General features: G+C 39.7%; 1 protein-coding gene across 1 annotated transcript in view; it reads left to right on the plus strand.

Moving 5' to 3' along the window:
- The window catches only part of ATRNL1 (attractin like 1), a 998,829-nt gene that overhangs the window by 236,343 nt on the left and 743,526 nt on the right, over positions 1-18,960 (plus strand). The window contains exons 11-13 of the mRNA XM_026651053.2: positions 1,217-1,301; positions 4,418-4,626; positions 12,785-12,903. Of these exons, the coding sequence (XP_026506838.1) occupies positions 1,217-1,301; positions 4,418-4,626; positions 12,785-12,903 (413 nt within the window). The remainder of the gene's footprint in view (positions 1-1,216; positions 1,302-4,417; positions 4,627-12,784; positions 12,904-18,960) is intronic.

Raw genomic sequence — 18,960 nt, forward strand, 5'->3', positions numbered from 1 at the left:
TTTGTGAAGTTGTCTTTTTTAATTTTTGTAAAATGTTTAGCATAGTTCTTAGCACTAAAAATAAATAACTTTAAAAAAAAATCTGTACATTTGCTGTATGCCTCTTGTTTATCAGTTGTCCCACCTTCACAAAACAGTGTTTGTTTGTTTGTTTTGGTCTGGTGTGAAGAGCTATTCTCCTGTGATTATCAATAGCCATTACACCGAATTGGCTATACCCATCCTATTTTCCCCCTATAAAATGGGGTTGCAACCGCTCTTGCACATCCTATCTTGATAATTTTACATTAAAAATACAAAGCATCTCTACAACATTATAAATAGTTTGCATTGCAAATCTAATTTGCATGTGTATCCAGAGGCAACCTTAATTACTTAGTCAACAAACCTAATTCCCTGAACAGCTGTAAAAGTGCTTTGAAGTAGGTCAGCCTTGCTCATTGTTAAATAGTTAGCTGCCTGTGTGCTTTTCACCCTCCAATGTTTGATAATATAATACTTCTCTCTAATGATAGCCCTTGTGCATGCTCATATTACTGAATAGGCATTTTTGCTGGTTTGAATTATTTGGTTTCTATTTTAAAATCTCACAATTACTCACCTATGGCTATTCTGTGTTTAAAAAAAAGAAAACACCTGATTTATAGCAAGGTATTAGTGACATAAGTATGCTGTCCTGAGGTTAGGTGCAGGGAAAGAGTATAAGAAATTTCATATCCGTTAGTGTGTTTGAAAGAATAAAGCAGACTACATTGCAGCAATATATTGCTTTTATATTATTTCTCAACAATACCTTTGGCTTTAAAGTTGACAATGTACTATACTTTTTTTAAAAAAATAGTCTGTCTAGATAACCAAGCTAAAGTTGATATTGCAAAGACTTGAAGTTTATATTGAAGTGACTTTTGCTTTGGAGTTTTTTATATTTTATCCTGACATTTGAAAAATTAGTTATCACGAAGGTAAAAAATGATTTTAATGAAGTATTTAAATACATCTTAGAACAGAAAGAATATTTGTTTTTCAAGTGAGTATCATATACTAGCATTGCTAATCAAGGCATTTGAAAAAGACATGTTTCAAATTGTTACTTTCCTCTAAAAATAGCCCATATATGGCTTTGATTTAATCTTGGTATTTACATATGTAATATATTTTGTGAAAGTCTCTTGAAACTTTATTACAGGAAATCATATGCTTTCCTTTTGTCTTTTAGCTTGTGATGAATGGAAAATTTTACCAAAACCTAATCTGCATCGAGATTTGAACAGATTTGGACACACTGCAGTTGTCAGTAATGGGTAAATGAAGCATGTTTTAAATGTCTCTGACCATTTTTGCAGGCAGAAAAAATACCTATGATGACAATTATATTTACATAAAGTGCAATTCCATGATGTGTACAGTTGATGTCATTTATTAATATGAATAGTAGCCCTCAAGAACAACGTTGCATATCCTGGTCATCAGTACATCAAATCATTTATTTGGGGTAGTTGTGGAACATGTTGATTTAGAGAATGTTTATATAAACCTGAGGGTAGAACATTTGTCTGGCTCTGCCAGGACAGGGGGCACTGGATGTGGTTTTTGATTATGCTGCAACTTTATTCTTAAATGTCTGGGAGTACCTGGCAGATAATTGTACAGTGTAGGAAATACCATATATATTTCTGTATACTCAGGGGGCTGCTGTCAGCCCTACCCCTTTTCAATCCTGGTCCCATCCATTCTGCTTCTGCAACCCCGCCCCCCCCCACCTTTTGTGAGCATTAAGTGGGCTATAAAGGGTGGGGAATTGACTCCCCACCATACCAGTTGCAGGAGCCCCAAATCCCCTGTTGCTGCTTATTTAAAAGATGCCTTGTTTAAATCCTTTGCCAATGAATTTTATCTGATCACCATATAACCATTCTATATGGAGTACATGTACAGGCCCAACCCCCCTTTCCTACTCCAGCAGGTCCCTAACCCGCTGTGAAAGGTGAAAAACCCACCTCGCCTCAGCCTTTCTGGCAGTGAGAGAAAATTCCTTCCCAGCCCCTCTGAGAAAAGGGGCGACTAGCATAATGGCCACAGTAGATAAAGATCCATGCGTGGGGAGGGTAGGTGATGCTAGCCTGGTCTGCATTAGAGGTCTTTCCTGGAACGGCCTTGGGTATAAATAACCTCCCACACACTTCCAGTCAGCTGGAAGGGGGCAGCGTCTCCTCCCCGAACTGACCTCATCCCGTTGTGTTTCTTCCTACATCTTTACCTGGAACTGGTAATCCTTTCGGGGAGAGAGGGCTGCATAAAGGGGCAACGACCTCCTTCCTACCTGCTTGCTGGATCTTTGCAGTTAAAGGGGGCAATTCACTTTCACCATACAGCTGAACAAAGGTCCCCAATGCTTAATGCGTGGCTAGGATGTTTAGTGATTTACAGTGTGTTTGAAATCCAACACCAAGTATAGTAATCACTTGGATGTAATGTATAAATTCTTTTTCTAAATTCAGTAACACACTGTAGGTGATTTAGTGTCAAAAATCATAAGCTTCTAGGAGAAATTTACTTATTGTGTGAAAAAGTAAGCGTTAGATGATTCCCATGCAGTGATCATCATTAAAGTCAGTATGTACCAACAGTTACCAGCTCCAGGCTACATTATTTTTTCAACCCCCAGCAAACCCTTTGTAAAGGTTGCTGTCCACAGAGGAAACCCAACATAGCTACTTTGGCAGGGAATGGGAGGTCAATACTGTGGGCCCCAGAGCTGGCATGGACACACATGGCCTCTGTGCAAGTGGCTTTAGCTTTTGGCAGATCATTTGAGGTTTGCAGGACTTGATGGCCAAACTCCTTGCTTCATCCAATGATGGTGGGGCAAACATTATCCCTCTGAAGCAGTGGTCCCCAACTTTTCCGTGTGGCGGGCGCCGGACGACTAGCCACCGAGGAACATGGCCGCCGGACAAGCAGCCGCCGAAATGCCGCCTAGAAACATCGCCGCCAAAATGCCGCCGAAAAGTAGCGTCATCAAGAGGCATCGCCGCCGAAAAGCATTTTGGCAGCAACGCTTTTTGACATTGCCGCTTCTCGGCGGCATGTCGGCGGCTGCTTGTCTGACGGCCAGTAGGCAGGCGCACATAGATGCCCCGGCGGGCGCCCTGGCGCCCGCGGGCACCGTGTTGGGGACCCCTGTTCTGAAGGAAGAGTTTTATAGGAAACTTAGTTAGGAGGACCTCAAAGAACATTTTCTCATTGGCCCTCTCTCATGGGTTTCACTTATGTCCTAACATGTGGCAGCTGTTGATACCATAAATGATCACTTTTAAATGCCAACAATTGTATGTTGCCTTTTTTACATGATTTATCACTTTCCAATAATCTGAATGTGTAAATAATTAAACACATCAGTAATTATAGAGTATATAAGTTACTTTACACATGAATATTATATTAAAAATAATGCAATAATATGTAGTAATAATAATGCAACAATATCTCAATCCTTGAGATAAATAACAGCAGCAAATTGCAATGATCAGCAAACACAGCACTTCAAATTCCCTAATGAGATATGTGTAGATTGTTTCATTAGCAGAGAAGAATTGCTCATAATGAAAGAGTGTATCTATTGCTAGTGTCTCACAAATAGTGATAAGTGAAATTTAAATGATTGATTCTTATCTAAACTATATCTGAAGCTTTAAGATTTGGCTGCTAACAATGAATTAAAATTGCAGTAAAATACCCAGTTGTTCTTCAGATCTTACTATATTATTTTAACTCTTTAACATAAACTGTGCTGCTTTGGAGGTGCCTCAGAGCCCAATGATACCTGTATCACTACCAAACAAGAGGTCCCCTTGGGAGTATATGATGCTAGAGAGATCTAGATTAATTCTTCAGATCTTCTTAATTTTAAATGAGAAGGGGGAAGAACTATGGCCTCAAATCCAGAAGTGTACTGCTAGCTAAGAGATATGTCCATGACTGCTGGCTGGTGTTACTTGTCCTTGGAATCTTTTGTCTCAAAGAGAAATGCTCTTTGGTCCCAATCTCTTATTGCAGACCATCTAGTTCATACAGTATATGTTTGCATTACCTCATACCAAAAAAGAATACTGTTCCCTGCACAGTCCTTTTTCCTTCTTCCCACCCATTTTCTATGTACTGCTCTATATTTTTCTAATACATATAGTTTGGCTGAGTTTAGACATACTTTAAGCTTCATCTTGGAGCAAACTTTTGGAAAAAAACCACATGAACTTTGAGGTTTTTAAGGGAAACACTGACACAGTCTTAATTTGACTGTTGTGAAGAATACTGCCATAATATATGTAAAGGTGGCCAAAAAAGCAAGAGGATATAGCTTTAATAATGCTTTATTTATAAAAACAGTTATTTTATATTCCCTTTCTTTTGTCATTAGGTCCATGTACATATTTGGGGGTTTTTCAAGTGTTCTGTTGAATGATATCCTTGTGTACAAGCCTCCAGACTGTGAAGCATTCAGACAAGAAGAACTGTGTAAAAATGCTGGTCCAGGGATAAGATGTCTGTGGAACAAAAACCATTGTGAATCCTGGGAATCTGGACGTGCTAACAATGTCCTTGAAGCAAAGTGTACCAGAAAAACAGGTAAGAGTGATTTTTTTGTATCTTTTCTGCACTTCATTGAATTATAATTTTGCATAATGTCAAGTGTAGCAATGCTTCCATGACTGTATAAAGACATTTTCTTATATTTAACATCAGTTGTTTAACCTCCGGTGCTTCAGGATTGACAGCTATCACCCTCTCTTTAGTTTATAGTAAGGGAAAACTCTTTAGAAATGAAATGTAATGGTGAATAACAGGATATATCTTACTTTCCTCACAGGTCCTTCTTTTACTGGAAAGATTTTATAATTAAGGTGTCAGAATGGAAAGAAATAGAAATAAAATATTTTATATCTTCTAAGTTTTCCAAGAAGGGAAGTAATCACAAGGGGTATGGAACAGCTTCTGTACGAGGAGAGATTAATAAGACTGTGACTTTTCAGCTTGGAAAAGAGATGACTAAGGGAGGATATGGTAGAGGTCTATAAAATCATGAAGTGTTATTTACTCCTTCTCATAACACATGGACTAGGGAGTCACCAAATGAAATTAATAGGCAGCAGGTTTAAAACAAACAAAAGGAAGTATTTCTTCACACAGCGCCCAGTCAACCTGTGGATCTCTTTGCCAGAGGATGTTGTGAAGGCAAAGACTATAACAGGGTTTAAAAAAGAACTAGATAAATTCATGGAGGATCGGTCCATCAATGGCTATTAGCCAGGATGGTGTCCATAGCCTCTGTTTGCCAGAAGCTGGGAATGAGCAACAGGGAATGGATCACCTAATGTTGACCTGTTCTGTTCATTCCCTCTGGGGCACCTGGCATTAGCCACTGTCGGAAGACAGGATACTGGGCTTGATGGACCTTTGGTCTGACACAGTATGACCGTTCTTATGTTCTTATACATCGTTTTGGAGGTCACTAAGTTTTAAGAAATATTATCATCAAATTGACCCATCTGCTTTTCTTTTGACATCAGAAACGCCAGTGTTAGTGCTGATCTGCAGGTGTTTTTATAATGTTAGCGGTTAATAATTTTATAAACATTATATAGCTATTATATATAGCTTTCCAAACAAAACTATGACATGTTTCCCATCTCTAAAGAGAGTCAGGTCTATATAAGATAGTAAAACACTAGCGAAGATGTGGTTCAAGAGCTGTAAAGGGGGAGGGGGATCACTGATGAAAAGAAAGGAAGCATTGCTTGAAACAGTGGGTTTTAAAGAGGAATTTGAGGACAGAGAAAGAAGGTGCTTATTGGATGAGGATAGGAACAGTGCACCAGATATAGGAGGCATCACAGATAGAGGGAAGATAGGTGAAAAGCAGAAAAACTAGACTGAGTGATAGTGGGGTGTAAGGGAAATGAGAATAGATGGAGGTGGCAGCAAGATTGAGTGGACCAGTAGATGAGGGAAAAGAGCTTGAATTTGAGGTGTGCAGGCTTTTTAGGCAGACCTGGAGGGACCCACCTTTGCTGCTCCTTACTGGGGCAGGGTATAGCAGAGCCTCCAGCAGAGGGTCACAAAGGGCCAGCTACACCCCTTCAGAATCATATATTGTATAAATTGCTTGTAGTTTACATCTACTATTCACAAATCTTACTGCCTAGCATGTTTTATATCCTGCACCTGTCCTGTGTAAAACACTATAAAGTGGTGCTTACAAAATATAATGGTGATTGAAGAACACTCTACATTAATGAGTTGAAATGGACCATCTTGCTTATGCTCTGGTGAAAGTTTGTCTGACCTTTGGAGCGATATATTAGTGAGGATTACGGTTAGCCCATCCTTGTAGTGCCAGGTTTGCAGAACCATGAGTAGGGTGATAAATTACAGGTCTGTAAATGAAAGAGAGAGTACTCAAACCATAACTGATAGGAATAAATAAAAGGACCTAAATTCTTCTGTCAGTAGGGGGACATTAGGAAAAACTTCCTGTCAGGCGAGTTAAGTATTGGAATAAATTGCCTAGGGAGGTTGTGGAATCTCCATCATTGGAGGTTTTCAAGAACAGGTTTGACAATCACCTGTCAGGAATGGTCTACTTATTGTGCAGTCTGGCCTTGAGTGTTGGGGACTGGACCAGATGACCTCTCAAGATCCCTTCCAGTCCTACACTTTTGTGATTCTATGAGGATTGCACCTCTGGCTGTTCCAGCCCCAAAACCAAAATCTGAAGAGGCCACCTTCTTCTCCTGTAGCCTCTTTGAAGCAGAAGTTATCTTCATCCACTGAGGCTGATAGATTATCTAGGTCTCATACTTTGTCACGTGAATAGAATAAATGATCTAAGAAGTCCTCCGGCACTGAGCTGAAATCAGGTTATAAACATCTATGTTCACTGGTACTGTCTGAGTTGGTACCATTGACTCCAACATGGCCATCAAGACTGGTGCTTTCATTTTTGCTGCTGGGAACTACCTCCACTCTGGCACAGTTGGGTATTGTCTGTGGAGCACTTACCTCCTGTTTTGGTACCAGCAACACCATAGATGTTTTTTGCAGCAAAGGCTTGCTGTACCTTTCTGTGCCTGATTTATTGCTGCTTCAACATCTGGTACCAGTAGCAGCAGCGGCTTCAGCCATATTGGCTCTGTCTTCCTTGTCTGCTCAATCAGCACCATTGATAATGTCAACACTATATATAATGCTGGCACTGTGAGCGCCATTGGCAGAGTCTGGATATTAGTCAGCATTTTGTCCTCTGCAGTCCACCTGAATCATAGAACTGGAAGGGATCTTCAGAGGTCATCTAGTGCAGTCCCCTACACTCATGGCTGGCCAAAGTATTATCTAGACCATCCCTAGTAGATGTTTGTCTAACTTGCACTTAATCGCCAAAGATGGACATTCCACAACCTCCATAGGCAATTTGTTCCAATGCTTAACTACCCTGACAGAAGTTTTTCCTAATGTCCAACCTAAACTGCCCTCACTGCAATTTAAGTCCATTGCTTCTTGTCCTACCCTCAGAGTTTAACTAAAACAATTTTTCTCCCTCTTCCTTGTAACAACCTTTTTATGTACTTGAAAACTGTTATCATGTCCCCTTTCAGTCTTCTCTTCTCCAGACTAAACAAACCCAATTTTTTCAATCTTCCCTCATAGGTCATGTTTTCTAGACCTTTAATAATTTTGTTGCTCTTTGCTGGACTTTCTCCAATTTGTCCACATCTTTCCTGAAACGTGGCACCCAGAACTGGACACAGTACTCCAGTTGAGGCCTTATCAGCGTGGAGTAGAGCAGAAGAATTACTACTTGTGTCTTGCTTACAATACTCCTGCTAATACATCCCAGAACGATGTTCGCTTTTTTTGCAACAGTGTTATACTGTTGACGCATATTTAGCTTATGGTCCACTATGACTCCCAGATCCCTTTCTGCAGTATTCCTTCCCAGGCAGTCATTTCCCATTTTGTATGTGTGCAACGGATTGTTCCTTCCTAAATGGAGTACTTTGCATTTGTCCTTGTTGAATGTCATCCTATTTACTTCAGACCATTTCTCCAGTTTGTCCAGATCATTTTGAATTTTAATTCTATCCTCCAAAGCACTTGCAACCCCTCCCAGCTTGGTATCATCTGAAAACTTTATAAATGCACTCTCTATGCCATTATCTAAATCATTGATGAAGATATTGAACAGAACCGGATCCAGAACTGATCCCTGCAGGACCCCACTTGTTATGCCCTTCCAGCATGACTGTGAACCACTGATAACTACTCTCTGGGAAAATTTTTCCACCCACCTTATAGTAGCTCCATCTAGGTTGCATTTCCCTAGTTTGTTTATGAGAAGGTCATGCAAGACAGTATCAAAATCTTTACTAAAGTCAAGATATACCATGTCTGCTGCTTCCCCCCTTTCAACAAGGCTTGTTATCCTGTCAAAGAAAGCTATCAGGTTGGTTTGATACAATTTGTTCTTGACAAATCCATGTTGACTGTTACTTGACCTTATTATCTTCTAGATGTTTGCAAATTCATTGCTTAATTATTTGCTCCATTAATAATAATTAATTATCCAATAAGATAATTATCTTTCCAGGTAGAGAAATGAAGCTGATTGGTCTGTAATTCCCTGGGTTGTCCTTATTTCCCTTTTTATAGATTGGCACTATATTTGCCCTTTTCCAGTCTTCTGGAATCTCTCCCGTCTTCCACGACTTTTCAAAGATAATAGCTAATGGCTCAGATATCTCCTCAGTCATCTCCTTGAATATTCTAGGATGCATTTCATCAGACCCTGGTGACTTGAAGACATCTAACTTGTATAACAAAACCAGCTTCAACTTTAGCATTACTGTCCATGCAACAGCATGCATTGCTGGCTGTTGTCTCCCCTGCCACCCACCAGAGCAGCTCCTCTGTTTCCTGAAGAGAGCTGCAACTCCTCTTGTTCAAATTTGGAGCATGACCTATTCATCTTGCAAGGTCTTTTAGATCACCTTTCAGGTCACGTTCTACAGACACGGCTCTAATGGTATGGAACAGGAAAGCTTATAAGCCAGCTTAGTGTCCATCACTGCGTGCAGTGCAGAGATTGAACTACCCACGCTTGCCTTACTGGGCACTCTGGATTGCTCTGTGTTTCTAGATCCCCATCTGCAGTGCAGTTGGGAAGAAAGTCAGCATCTCTCTAGTCTCTATTCCTGTCAGGGAAGACCCCCTTCTGGCCCATCAGCCACCCTCAATGTTGGGACCAACTGAGGAAGAGAAACCCAGGGATGAAGCCACAGAACTAACTCCCTACATTTCTTCTTCTTCCTCTGATGAGACCATAACAGCAGAGTTCTCTCCTCCTCAAGATTTTAAGATCTTTCAGGATCTTATTATGAGGGCGGCCATATCCCTATGGGCGCAAGCAGAAGTTGTGCAGGGCAATCTGCATGAATTTTTAGACATTCCGAAGGCTCCAGCACCTGAAAGTGTTGCCCTTCCCATTTACAAAGCCCTTTTTAAAGCTGGCCACAACACTTTGGCAGAGACCGGCTTCTGTACCACATACTGCCAAACGTGTGGACAAGTGTTACCAGGTTCCTCAACAGGAATTTGACTACTATTTCACCTATCCCAGAGGTTCTCAAACTGTGGTCCATGGACCACCAGTGGTCCGCGAGCTCCATTCAGGTGATCCGTGAATAGTTCCCTCTAAGGTGCACGCCTGGGCGGCTGCACACGAGAGAATGAAGGGCAACCCACCTAATTAGTGGAGCCACACAGGTGTGCGCCTTAGAGGGTGGGGGAATTTGGGATATGCAGAAAAAGAGGTGACTTTCCCCAGCTCCAGGGCTGTGGCTGCCGGGGAGAGATGGCCTCCTTCCTAACCTCAGCTCTGTGTCTGCTGTGGCAGGGGAGAGACCCCTTCCTTCCCAGCCCAGCTTGGGGGCTGCTGGGGCGGGAGGGCACATCCATTGCATTAGAAAGGTAAAACTACTGATATTAAAATATGAGTTGTGTGCTTTTATTTGTAGAACAAAATTGTTTTTTTTTATATATATATATAGCACTTTTATCCGAAGTTAGCTAACGGTACAAACAACATTTGGAAAGATCATTAAGTGGTCCACTGAGACCCTCATCAATTTTCAAGTGGTCCGGGGGGGGGGGGGGGGGGTTTGAGAACCACTGACCTATCGTATTTCACACTCTGGTAGTCATTGCAGCTAATAAATCCTGTATGGAAGGAAAGCCTATACCATTGCAAGTCTTCAACTGAGGGTATCAAATTACCAGGCTTTGCCTTCCAAATACATGTTTATTAATTGGTCATCAGTAGTGAAATTTGCAGACAAATTGTTTGAAGAATACAAGAGACAGTTCATGGCAATAATATCTGAAAGACGTCTCAGAGCCTGCACTTCTCTTCAAGAAGCCATTGATGCACCAGACACTGCTTTGCGTTCCATGGCTACAACTATTTCCATCAAAGACCTTTTGTTTGAAGGTTCCAAGCTGTTCCCCCCCCCCCCCCCAAATCTGTATGATACCATGTGCATGTTAAAAAATTCTTGAGCAACTCTGCTCTCTGAGAGTTTACACTGTAATGATGAAATGGAAACAGTTTAAACTCAATCTCACTATAGGTTCTCATTTTACCAGCCAAGAGCCCGGGATGTCTCTAGAAGGAGATCTAAGCCTCCTCGACATAGGCGTTTAGCTTCATCAATTGCAGGTCCATGTCACCAACTACTAAACAATTATTTTGACATTTTCATTGAGGACAACACACCCACAACACATTTCACATGGGATCTGAACTTGGTCTTGTCATACTTAATGGATCATCCTTTTGAACCTTTGGCAACATCATCTTTGCTGCTTTTGTCAGTTTTTGGTAGCAATTACTTCTGCTAGGAGAGTGTCTGAACTTCAGGCACTTCTAGCTGACCTATGTTTCACAATCTTTCACAAAGAAAAGGTCTCTCTTGGGTCACACCCTGAGTTTATGCCCAAGATATTTTCTGCATTCCACCTCAATCAAACCATGCCTCTTCCAATGTTTTTTCTGAAGCCTCATTCCAACTCAGAGGAAAGCTTTATACCTTGGATGTCCAAATGGCTGTATCCTGTTATCTAGACTTCATTTTTAGGTCATCTCCTAGACTTCATGTAGCCTATACTGAAGGGATTAAAGGGCAACCTGGAACAGCTCAGCATATATCCCACCGGATTTCTGACTATATTAAAGTTCTGTTATGATTTAGCTAAGGTAAAATCAAAACAGAGATTGGTTAATGTTTTTGTAAAACAGATTATATTGCAGTATTTTACTTACATTTTGATCTTCATGTAAATCTCATACCCACCTTTTCAGTATGGTAAATGCCATGCTCACAGCTAAGTATAAACATATTTTTAAAAAGTAATGTGTGATTAGTCTGCTAATTATGTCAGTGGAAAAATATCCAAAATGCCACATACTTGCTACTTCATTGCCAGAACACCCCAAAAAACAAACAAACGAGCCCCCAAAATAACAACTCCTGTTGGTTTCCCACAAGAGAATGTTGGGTATAGAAATATCAAAACTATCTATTATTGTAACCTGACAAGTGAAATAGTTAAGATGAGTAAAATAAAAACAATATATTGGAGAACAAACTATTCTTCGAATATACTTTGTATTGAAAATCTAGTAAAATGTACATTACACATACTTATTTTCCTTAAAAATATGTAGTGTTTATCTTTGTACCATATTCCAAATGGTTGTTCTTTTAAAACCATGGTAATTTACTACAGTCGAACCTCAGAGTTACAAACACCAGAGTTACGAACTGATCTGTGAATCACACACCCCATTTGGAACCCGAAGTATACAATCAGGTAGCAGCAGAGACCAAATAAATAAAAAGAAGCAGCAGCAGCAAATATAGTACAGTACTGTGTTAAATGTAAACGACTAAAAAAAGAAAAGGAAAGCTTTAAAAAAAAAAAAAAGATTTGACAAGGTAAGGAAACTGTTTCTGTACTTATTTCATTTAAACTAAGATGGGTAAAAGCAGCATTTTTCTTCTGCATAGTAAAGTTTCAAAACTGTGTTAAGTCAATGTTCAGTTGTAAACTTTTGAAAGAGCTATCATAACATTTTGTTACAAACATTTCAGAGTTACGAACAACCTCCACTCCCAAGATGTTCGTAACTCTGAGGTTCTACTGTATACAGTATTGAAAGTTTATGAAATCAATTAAGAGTTACAATTGATTCTTATCAGTTACAGAATGATCCCGTTAGGTTTTGTTTTTACTTGTTTTACTGCTGTCTTCTTGCATAATGACCTACTATTTTTGTAAAGAGGTCAAGCCTAAAAGTATACTTACTCACTTTGTTAAATTAACGAACAAGGGATAGAATAAAAGGCTATTAACTTGTTTCTTTGATCCATGTACTGTTCTAGTATCAGTCTATACGTTACAAATCAAGGACTGTTTTTGTTTCTTTGACAGGTCAGGGTCTTATGAAACTTCAACTAATATGTGTTTAAAGAACAGGTGTTTTAAAGGGGGTAAATAACATTAACCTAATATGGTTGATTTTCTATTAAGTAAATTGCATCTTAGATTGTTTGTAATGAAAAAATGCCAGATATTGTCCCAAGCAGCTGTTAAAAATGTGTGAATTAAGAAATGTGGTGCACTCTCTCTTTCATCTTGCCATTTGTTTTGTCTCTCATTTGTACTACAGCTGCTGCAGATGACAGATGTTACAGATATGCAGACTGTGCCAGTTGTACCGCCAATACAAATGGTTGCCAGTGGTGTGATGACAAGAAGTGCATTTCAGCGAACAGTAACTGCAGTATGGTGAGTATTTGAGTCTATGGATATATAGTTAACATACAGTGATAATGCAAAGGAAAAACATCTGAAAATTGAAACTTTCTGTTACCTTACTTTTGACTGCTCCCCATCCTTCAACTAAGAAACTTTCTAAGTTATCCTAGACCCTACCAGGTAATTTAAGTTCTTAGTCTGTTAGCATATAAAAAAGTGAACATATGGCAGTGTTGGCTGGGATTTTTAAAGGAATCTATGGGAGATAGGCATCCAAGGACAGGTGTCGTGGAAAAAAACGACCACGTGTTGTGTTTGGATCAGAATCGCCTGAGGCCTTTTTATTCTCGAGCATGCACGGTGGGTACCAGTGAACTGGCAGTTCCCCCGAACACAGATTTTGAATGGCTTATATAGAACAAAACCACAATTCGTAATACATACTTTCTTATCAACATTATTACCATATTTGGAATACAATATCCATAAAAGGGAATATAGCATAGCAAGCTTTCCTGTTATTCTCACTTTGCCCTTTGCGGTTACAAGCTTCCCCTAAAACTACCAGTGGGCAGTTATGAATCACCAGCCTTGTGATTATAGATCGTTCTGCTTTTGTACTTTTAATACACCCTGCCTTCAAAAAATCACCTTTCTCCAAAAAACCCCTTCTTCCAGTTAACTTGACTAAAGTTCAGGCTCAAGCCAAAAAATACAGGCCTACCTGAGCCAACCAAAGTTTAGGCCTAGTAAATTTTTCTACAACACAGGGTAGGCCCATTACTCTCAAATGAGTGGGGAAAGACAATAACAGAAAATGTGGAAATGGCAGAAGTGCTAAGTGACTTTTTTGCCATTAGTGCAGGGGACTGGATTAGATGACCTCTCGAGGTCCTTTCCAGTGCTACAATTCTATGATCCAGCTCCTCTTGAATTTCAATAAGAGAGAGGTGCCTAAGTCCCTAGGCTTCACTGAAATCTGAACAGTTATTGTCAGATCAACAGCATCATCCATGAGGCTTAGTACTCATTACTTATTCTTTACAATGGAAACCCTACACAATCATGTTACAAGACAATATAACATGGAGCTGTTTACAAAATTGAGAAGTTTTGACAGCTCCCACTAGAATAATGACTCAGAAAATAATAGTAATAATATTTAGAACTTTCATAGTGCTTTTTATCAATGGATCGCAAAGTGTTTTTCAAAGGTGGATAAGTATGATTATTACCATTTTACAGATGGGGAAACTGAAGCAGTGAAGTTATGTGAATTGCCTATGGTTATGTAGTGAATCAGTGACAATTCTTGGAACAGAACTCATGTCTCCTGATTCTCAGTCTGGTGCCCTAACTGAATCTATTAATCTATCTAATTTCTTACATGGCACCCATATGAAGCATCAGACGTACTGCAAGGTTACCGCTAAAACAGATGTAAAATTCCATAAACTCACCACACTGTAGCATTTTACTGACCATCAGAGAATTAGCCCATAGGAATAAAGAGCAATAGTGTTTGAAATTGCAACATATTGTGGAATCTACAATATATAGGGACCACCCTCGCCACCATTTTGGGAAGGTTACTGATAAACATGTTGATGAACATTAATAACTAATATAAATTTACAATGGTCTCCTGAGTACTGTTATTTTCATGAGCTCTTATTTCTTATGCATCTTTCCTTCCTTGACTGCACATTTCCTGTAAAATAGAAATACTGAAACAGGGGAAAAAAGAGGAAACATTGACTCTTGCTGTGTTTTGAATTTCACTGCCATCTCCCTGTTACTTCACTACACAAACACCAGTGACAGCAAAATGCAGGCTAGGTTATCAGTAAATTTTGAGCAGGTTTTAAATGTGCGAATTATGATTGACTTACTCATGGTATCAGTGTCATACAGCAGTACTTGGACGATATGCCAAGCACTTAAATGCACAGCAGAATTCAGAGGGCATTTGTTTAGTTTCCCTGAGATAAATTCACTTGCAATCTTGATAAAAGATTTTTCCTTAAAAACAAAACCAAAAATTACAAAAGCTCTCTTGGATGTTTAAAAGAATTGCTGTGAAAGAACATAGGAAAGCCTATTGGATTTCACAAGGATAGTTCTTAAAGGTCTGAAGGTATAAACAGTCTATGAGAAATGGAGATGGGGGGGGGGGAGGGGGAATAAAGCAAAAATATGTAGATTTGTTTAAGGATTGCATGAAAAGATAGAAGACAATGATGATGATTTGTACTTTTCATCATTAGATTTCAAAGCACTTTACAAAAGTGGGTAGCATACCCGTATTCTGTAAATTGGGAGACTAAGGCACCAAGATGTTGAGTTTCCCAAGGTCACACAGCAATTCAGTGGCAGAACTGTGAATTAAAGCTAAACCTCCACCATGCTAGCTTGGTGTTTTAGCAAGTAGGCAGTGCTACCTCCGGTAGTAGCCAATAGTAACTTTCAGGTCATTTATCTGGCACTACCTGAGCTCACAAAGGCCTTTTCCATTGGTACTGTGCAACTGTTTGGCAAGGTAGAACTAAATCTTTTCTGGATCTTAGACTCTGTACTGTAGAAGCCATTATGAGTTCCTGTTTCAAGGTCAGAGTTTCGATTTTTTTCTTCTCTGAGGCACAGTGTAGCGTAAGAAATTGACTGTACCAATTCATACCATCTAAAACCCAGGTCAGTTTGTTGTCAATAAAGCAGAATTTTATTGGAGAGAGAAAATCACAATATAAAAAGTAAATATTGCTCAATTTTAGGCCTCTATTGCTAAAATATAGATATTGGGATGATAAACTGGAGTTTCAAATACTGATCCTACTGGGTTTTGTGGCTCAGAGCTTGTTCGGTGTTACAGAAAAGCAGTTTCACCAACCCTAGGGTGGACTTTTTGTTAGCAAACTTCACTTCTTGTTTATTGAAAATATGTTTTTGTTTCTCTCCATTGCTCACCTTCACCATATAGCTAAGTACTCCGTATATTTTAGGATTAGAATGAGTTTATAAAAAAATAAATCAATCTTGCTTTGAGATACAACTAACTGACCCAAATAGATGGTCAAGAAAAACAAATACTAGAAAGTATCAAACGGTCTATTTGTAAATAAGAAGTCTTATGGAATTGGTTGTATCAGCCATTTTAGAATAATCACTGAATTGTTTCTACACAAGAAAATATGGGTAAGTATTGAGACTTAGGAAGAAATGAAGATTTTTTTTTTCATTTGTGGTGTTGATAAGAAGAGGAATGGTTAAAAAAACAACAAAAACCTTTGAACTATACTAATCAGCAGGTCCAGAGTATATATGTCTCTGGATCTTAAGAGAATTAGCTAACAAACACACTGAACCACTATCAATTATTTTTGATAAGTCATTGACAACAGGGAAGGCAGTGGGTAATTGGAATAAAAAAGCAAATTTGATCTCAATGGTGTAAAATGGGGAAAAAAACAATCTTTATAGTTACTGTCTGGTAAATTCTGGTTTTGGCTTCTATTAAAATAATGGAACCAAATATTAAAAGAAATTAGCTGGGGGCGGAAAGGAAGAGAACCATGAAAAGTAATGATGATTACTTCATAAAGTAATTCACTTTATTTGAATGATTTACAAAGTTAAGGGCTAAAATGTGATATTAAAGTAATATCTCTGGGGCCAAACTGTGCATGATGCCTTGGTGAATAGGATGTAAGGTGCCTCCCTCATTCTCTGGTATCCTTCTACATCAACTTGGGCACATTGTGGTCTTTTTACTCAGGCTATGTCTTCACTGCATGCTAACCATGGGTATGCAATTGCAGGTTAGTCAATGAGCAGTTGCCTAACCCACTACAGTGCAAACACATTGTTGATATCTGCATGCTGCTGTCACGCCCCATGTCTGCAAGGGCACTATATGTAACTGTGAGAAACAGTAAAGCTATCTGGGCATGGATCCCATGATTCATAGTGTCAAAGCTCACTGTGCCACTCTATACTTACAGTCACAGGGGTGTTCTGGGGAGACTTGTCTGCCCACTCAGGGAGTTGTGTGAGGAAATGGTGTAGGGCTGGAAAATTCATTTCCTGGCAGAACCCAGTCTGGTGTGATGTGCACCTCCTGTACGCAGACTGGATCAGAACCACAAGCACAGAGTGGTGGGACTTCACTGTGGTGGAAACATGGGATGACCAGCCATGGGGCCAGAATTTTCACATGAGAAAGCCACATTCCTAGAGCTTATGAGGAGTGTGACCCAGACATTGAGTTATAGAACACCCAGATAAGAGAGGCAATAATTGTCCAGAAGTGTGTTGCTATCACCTTGTGGAAATTGTCAGTTTGGGGTTGGCAAATCAATGGCTGGCACAGCATTCAAGGAGGATTACAAGGCAATTAATGCTGTGCTGGCTCTAGAGGTTATGAAAATTGAAAATATCTCTGAAATAATTGCTGGGTTTGCACTCATGGAGTTCCTGAGCTGTTTTGGTGCTATTGATACTGGCCACATACATATCCTGTGCTTGCCATCTGAAGCAAGCAAGGACATTACTATTCCATTGTTATGCAGGCCCTTGTGGATTACTGTGGCATATTCATGGATACCTACACTGGATGCACAGGTAGGGTGCATGATTCTAGGGTGTTCCAAAGGTCTGGCCTGTTTCAGCATGGACAAGCTTATAAATCGTTCCCCTCGAACAACACAGTCAGCAGTAGGGTGTCTGTACCAACTGTGATTTTAGGTGACCCAGCCTCCCCTCTGCAGCCCTGGGTGATGAAGGTTTATCAGTACCTGCACCAACCAGACAAGAGACAGCTTAAATGCATGTTGAGCTGGTGCAGGATGATGGTGGAATGTGCTTTTGGCCAACTGAAAGCAACATGGCACATGGTCCAAAACTCATTTGGACTGTAGTGTGTTTAATGCCATACATGTGATTGGGTATGTTGTGTGCTTCATAGTATATGTAAGTATAAGCGGGAATACTTTGGAATGGAATGGGTTGCCGATAATAATTCTTTGGGGTCTGTTTACAGACAACCACAAATGCACTTATTAATGGGGTAGGTTCTGTTACAGAAAAGTCTGTAGGTGATGCCTTGTGCAATTGCATTCTTGAGCTACACTTTAATACACCGAGGCTGATTAATGAGGTTGTACGGCACATTGTGCTCTTGTCTTGTATTGAAATGTAGTGTTTATACATGAATTAAATAAAAAAATATTCCTTTCTTTTTGCATTTATTGAAGTTAATTGATAAAAATGTGGGAAGACCAGCTACGCTAACATGATTACAAATGTATGCAAATATAAGACAACATAAAACCTTGTCACAAATAAGGAAACTGCACATAATTGGGGTATCTGTTCTCTTTCCCTGAATTGGAGCAGGTGTAGAGTGCAGTGAATATTCTGTTGGTGTGAGGTTCCGTGGCTCATTAGCTTCCTTCCCCATGGAATTGTTGTCCACAGCTTGTCGAATGTGGTAACATTTGGATGAATCCATGGAGCTGGCCATTGGTGGCATGGAGGTTTGGGCAGGATGACTCATAAGTCCCAATAGTCTCTTAAACATGGCCCTCTGATATGCCATGTCTCACTCCTTCAGCACCCAGTCATGGCAGAGATAAGGTGCCAGTGGCTTCCCCTCCTTCCTTTGCTTTTTAACTAAACGTATATCCTTCTTATGGCACTTTTCTGATAATCTAGAACAGTTTGTATGCTCCTCCATGAGCAGGCTCCTTCATAAGCAGGTCTCTTTTTTTTTTTTTACCTCAAATTTTGAAGTTTTTCACTAATACTTGATTGTCTCCTAGGTGTCCTCTTCTCCCTCCATGAGTCTGATACTCATTTGGTCCTCACAGAGGGAAAAAATTTTTGCATACCCTTGAATTCCTATAATTTTATATAAACTGAAGGCAGCTGCAAATAAAAAAATAATCCAGTTTTATCTCAAACAAATGCAGACTCTATTGCCCAGCAAACTTCAGCCTGTTCCAAAGTATTGTAAAGGAATGGATGGAAGGAGTTGGGCATGGGGAGGGGATCAAGGTGATTGGAGATTGAGCAACACTGATGATTATGTCA

Source organism: Terrapene carolina, unplaced genomic scaffold (genome assembly GCF_002925995.2).
Source record: "Terrapene carolina triunguis isolate 2854851 unplaced genomic scaffold, T_m_triunguis-2.0 Scaffold95, whole genome shotgun sequence".
Lineage (NCBI taxonomy): Eukaryota > Metazoa > Chordata > Testudines > Emydidae > Terrapene > Terrapene triunguis.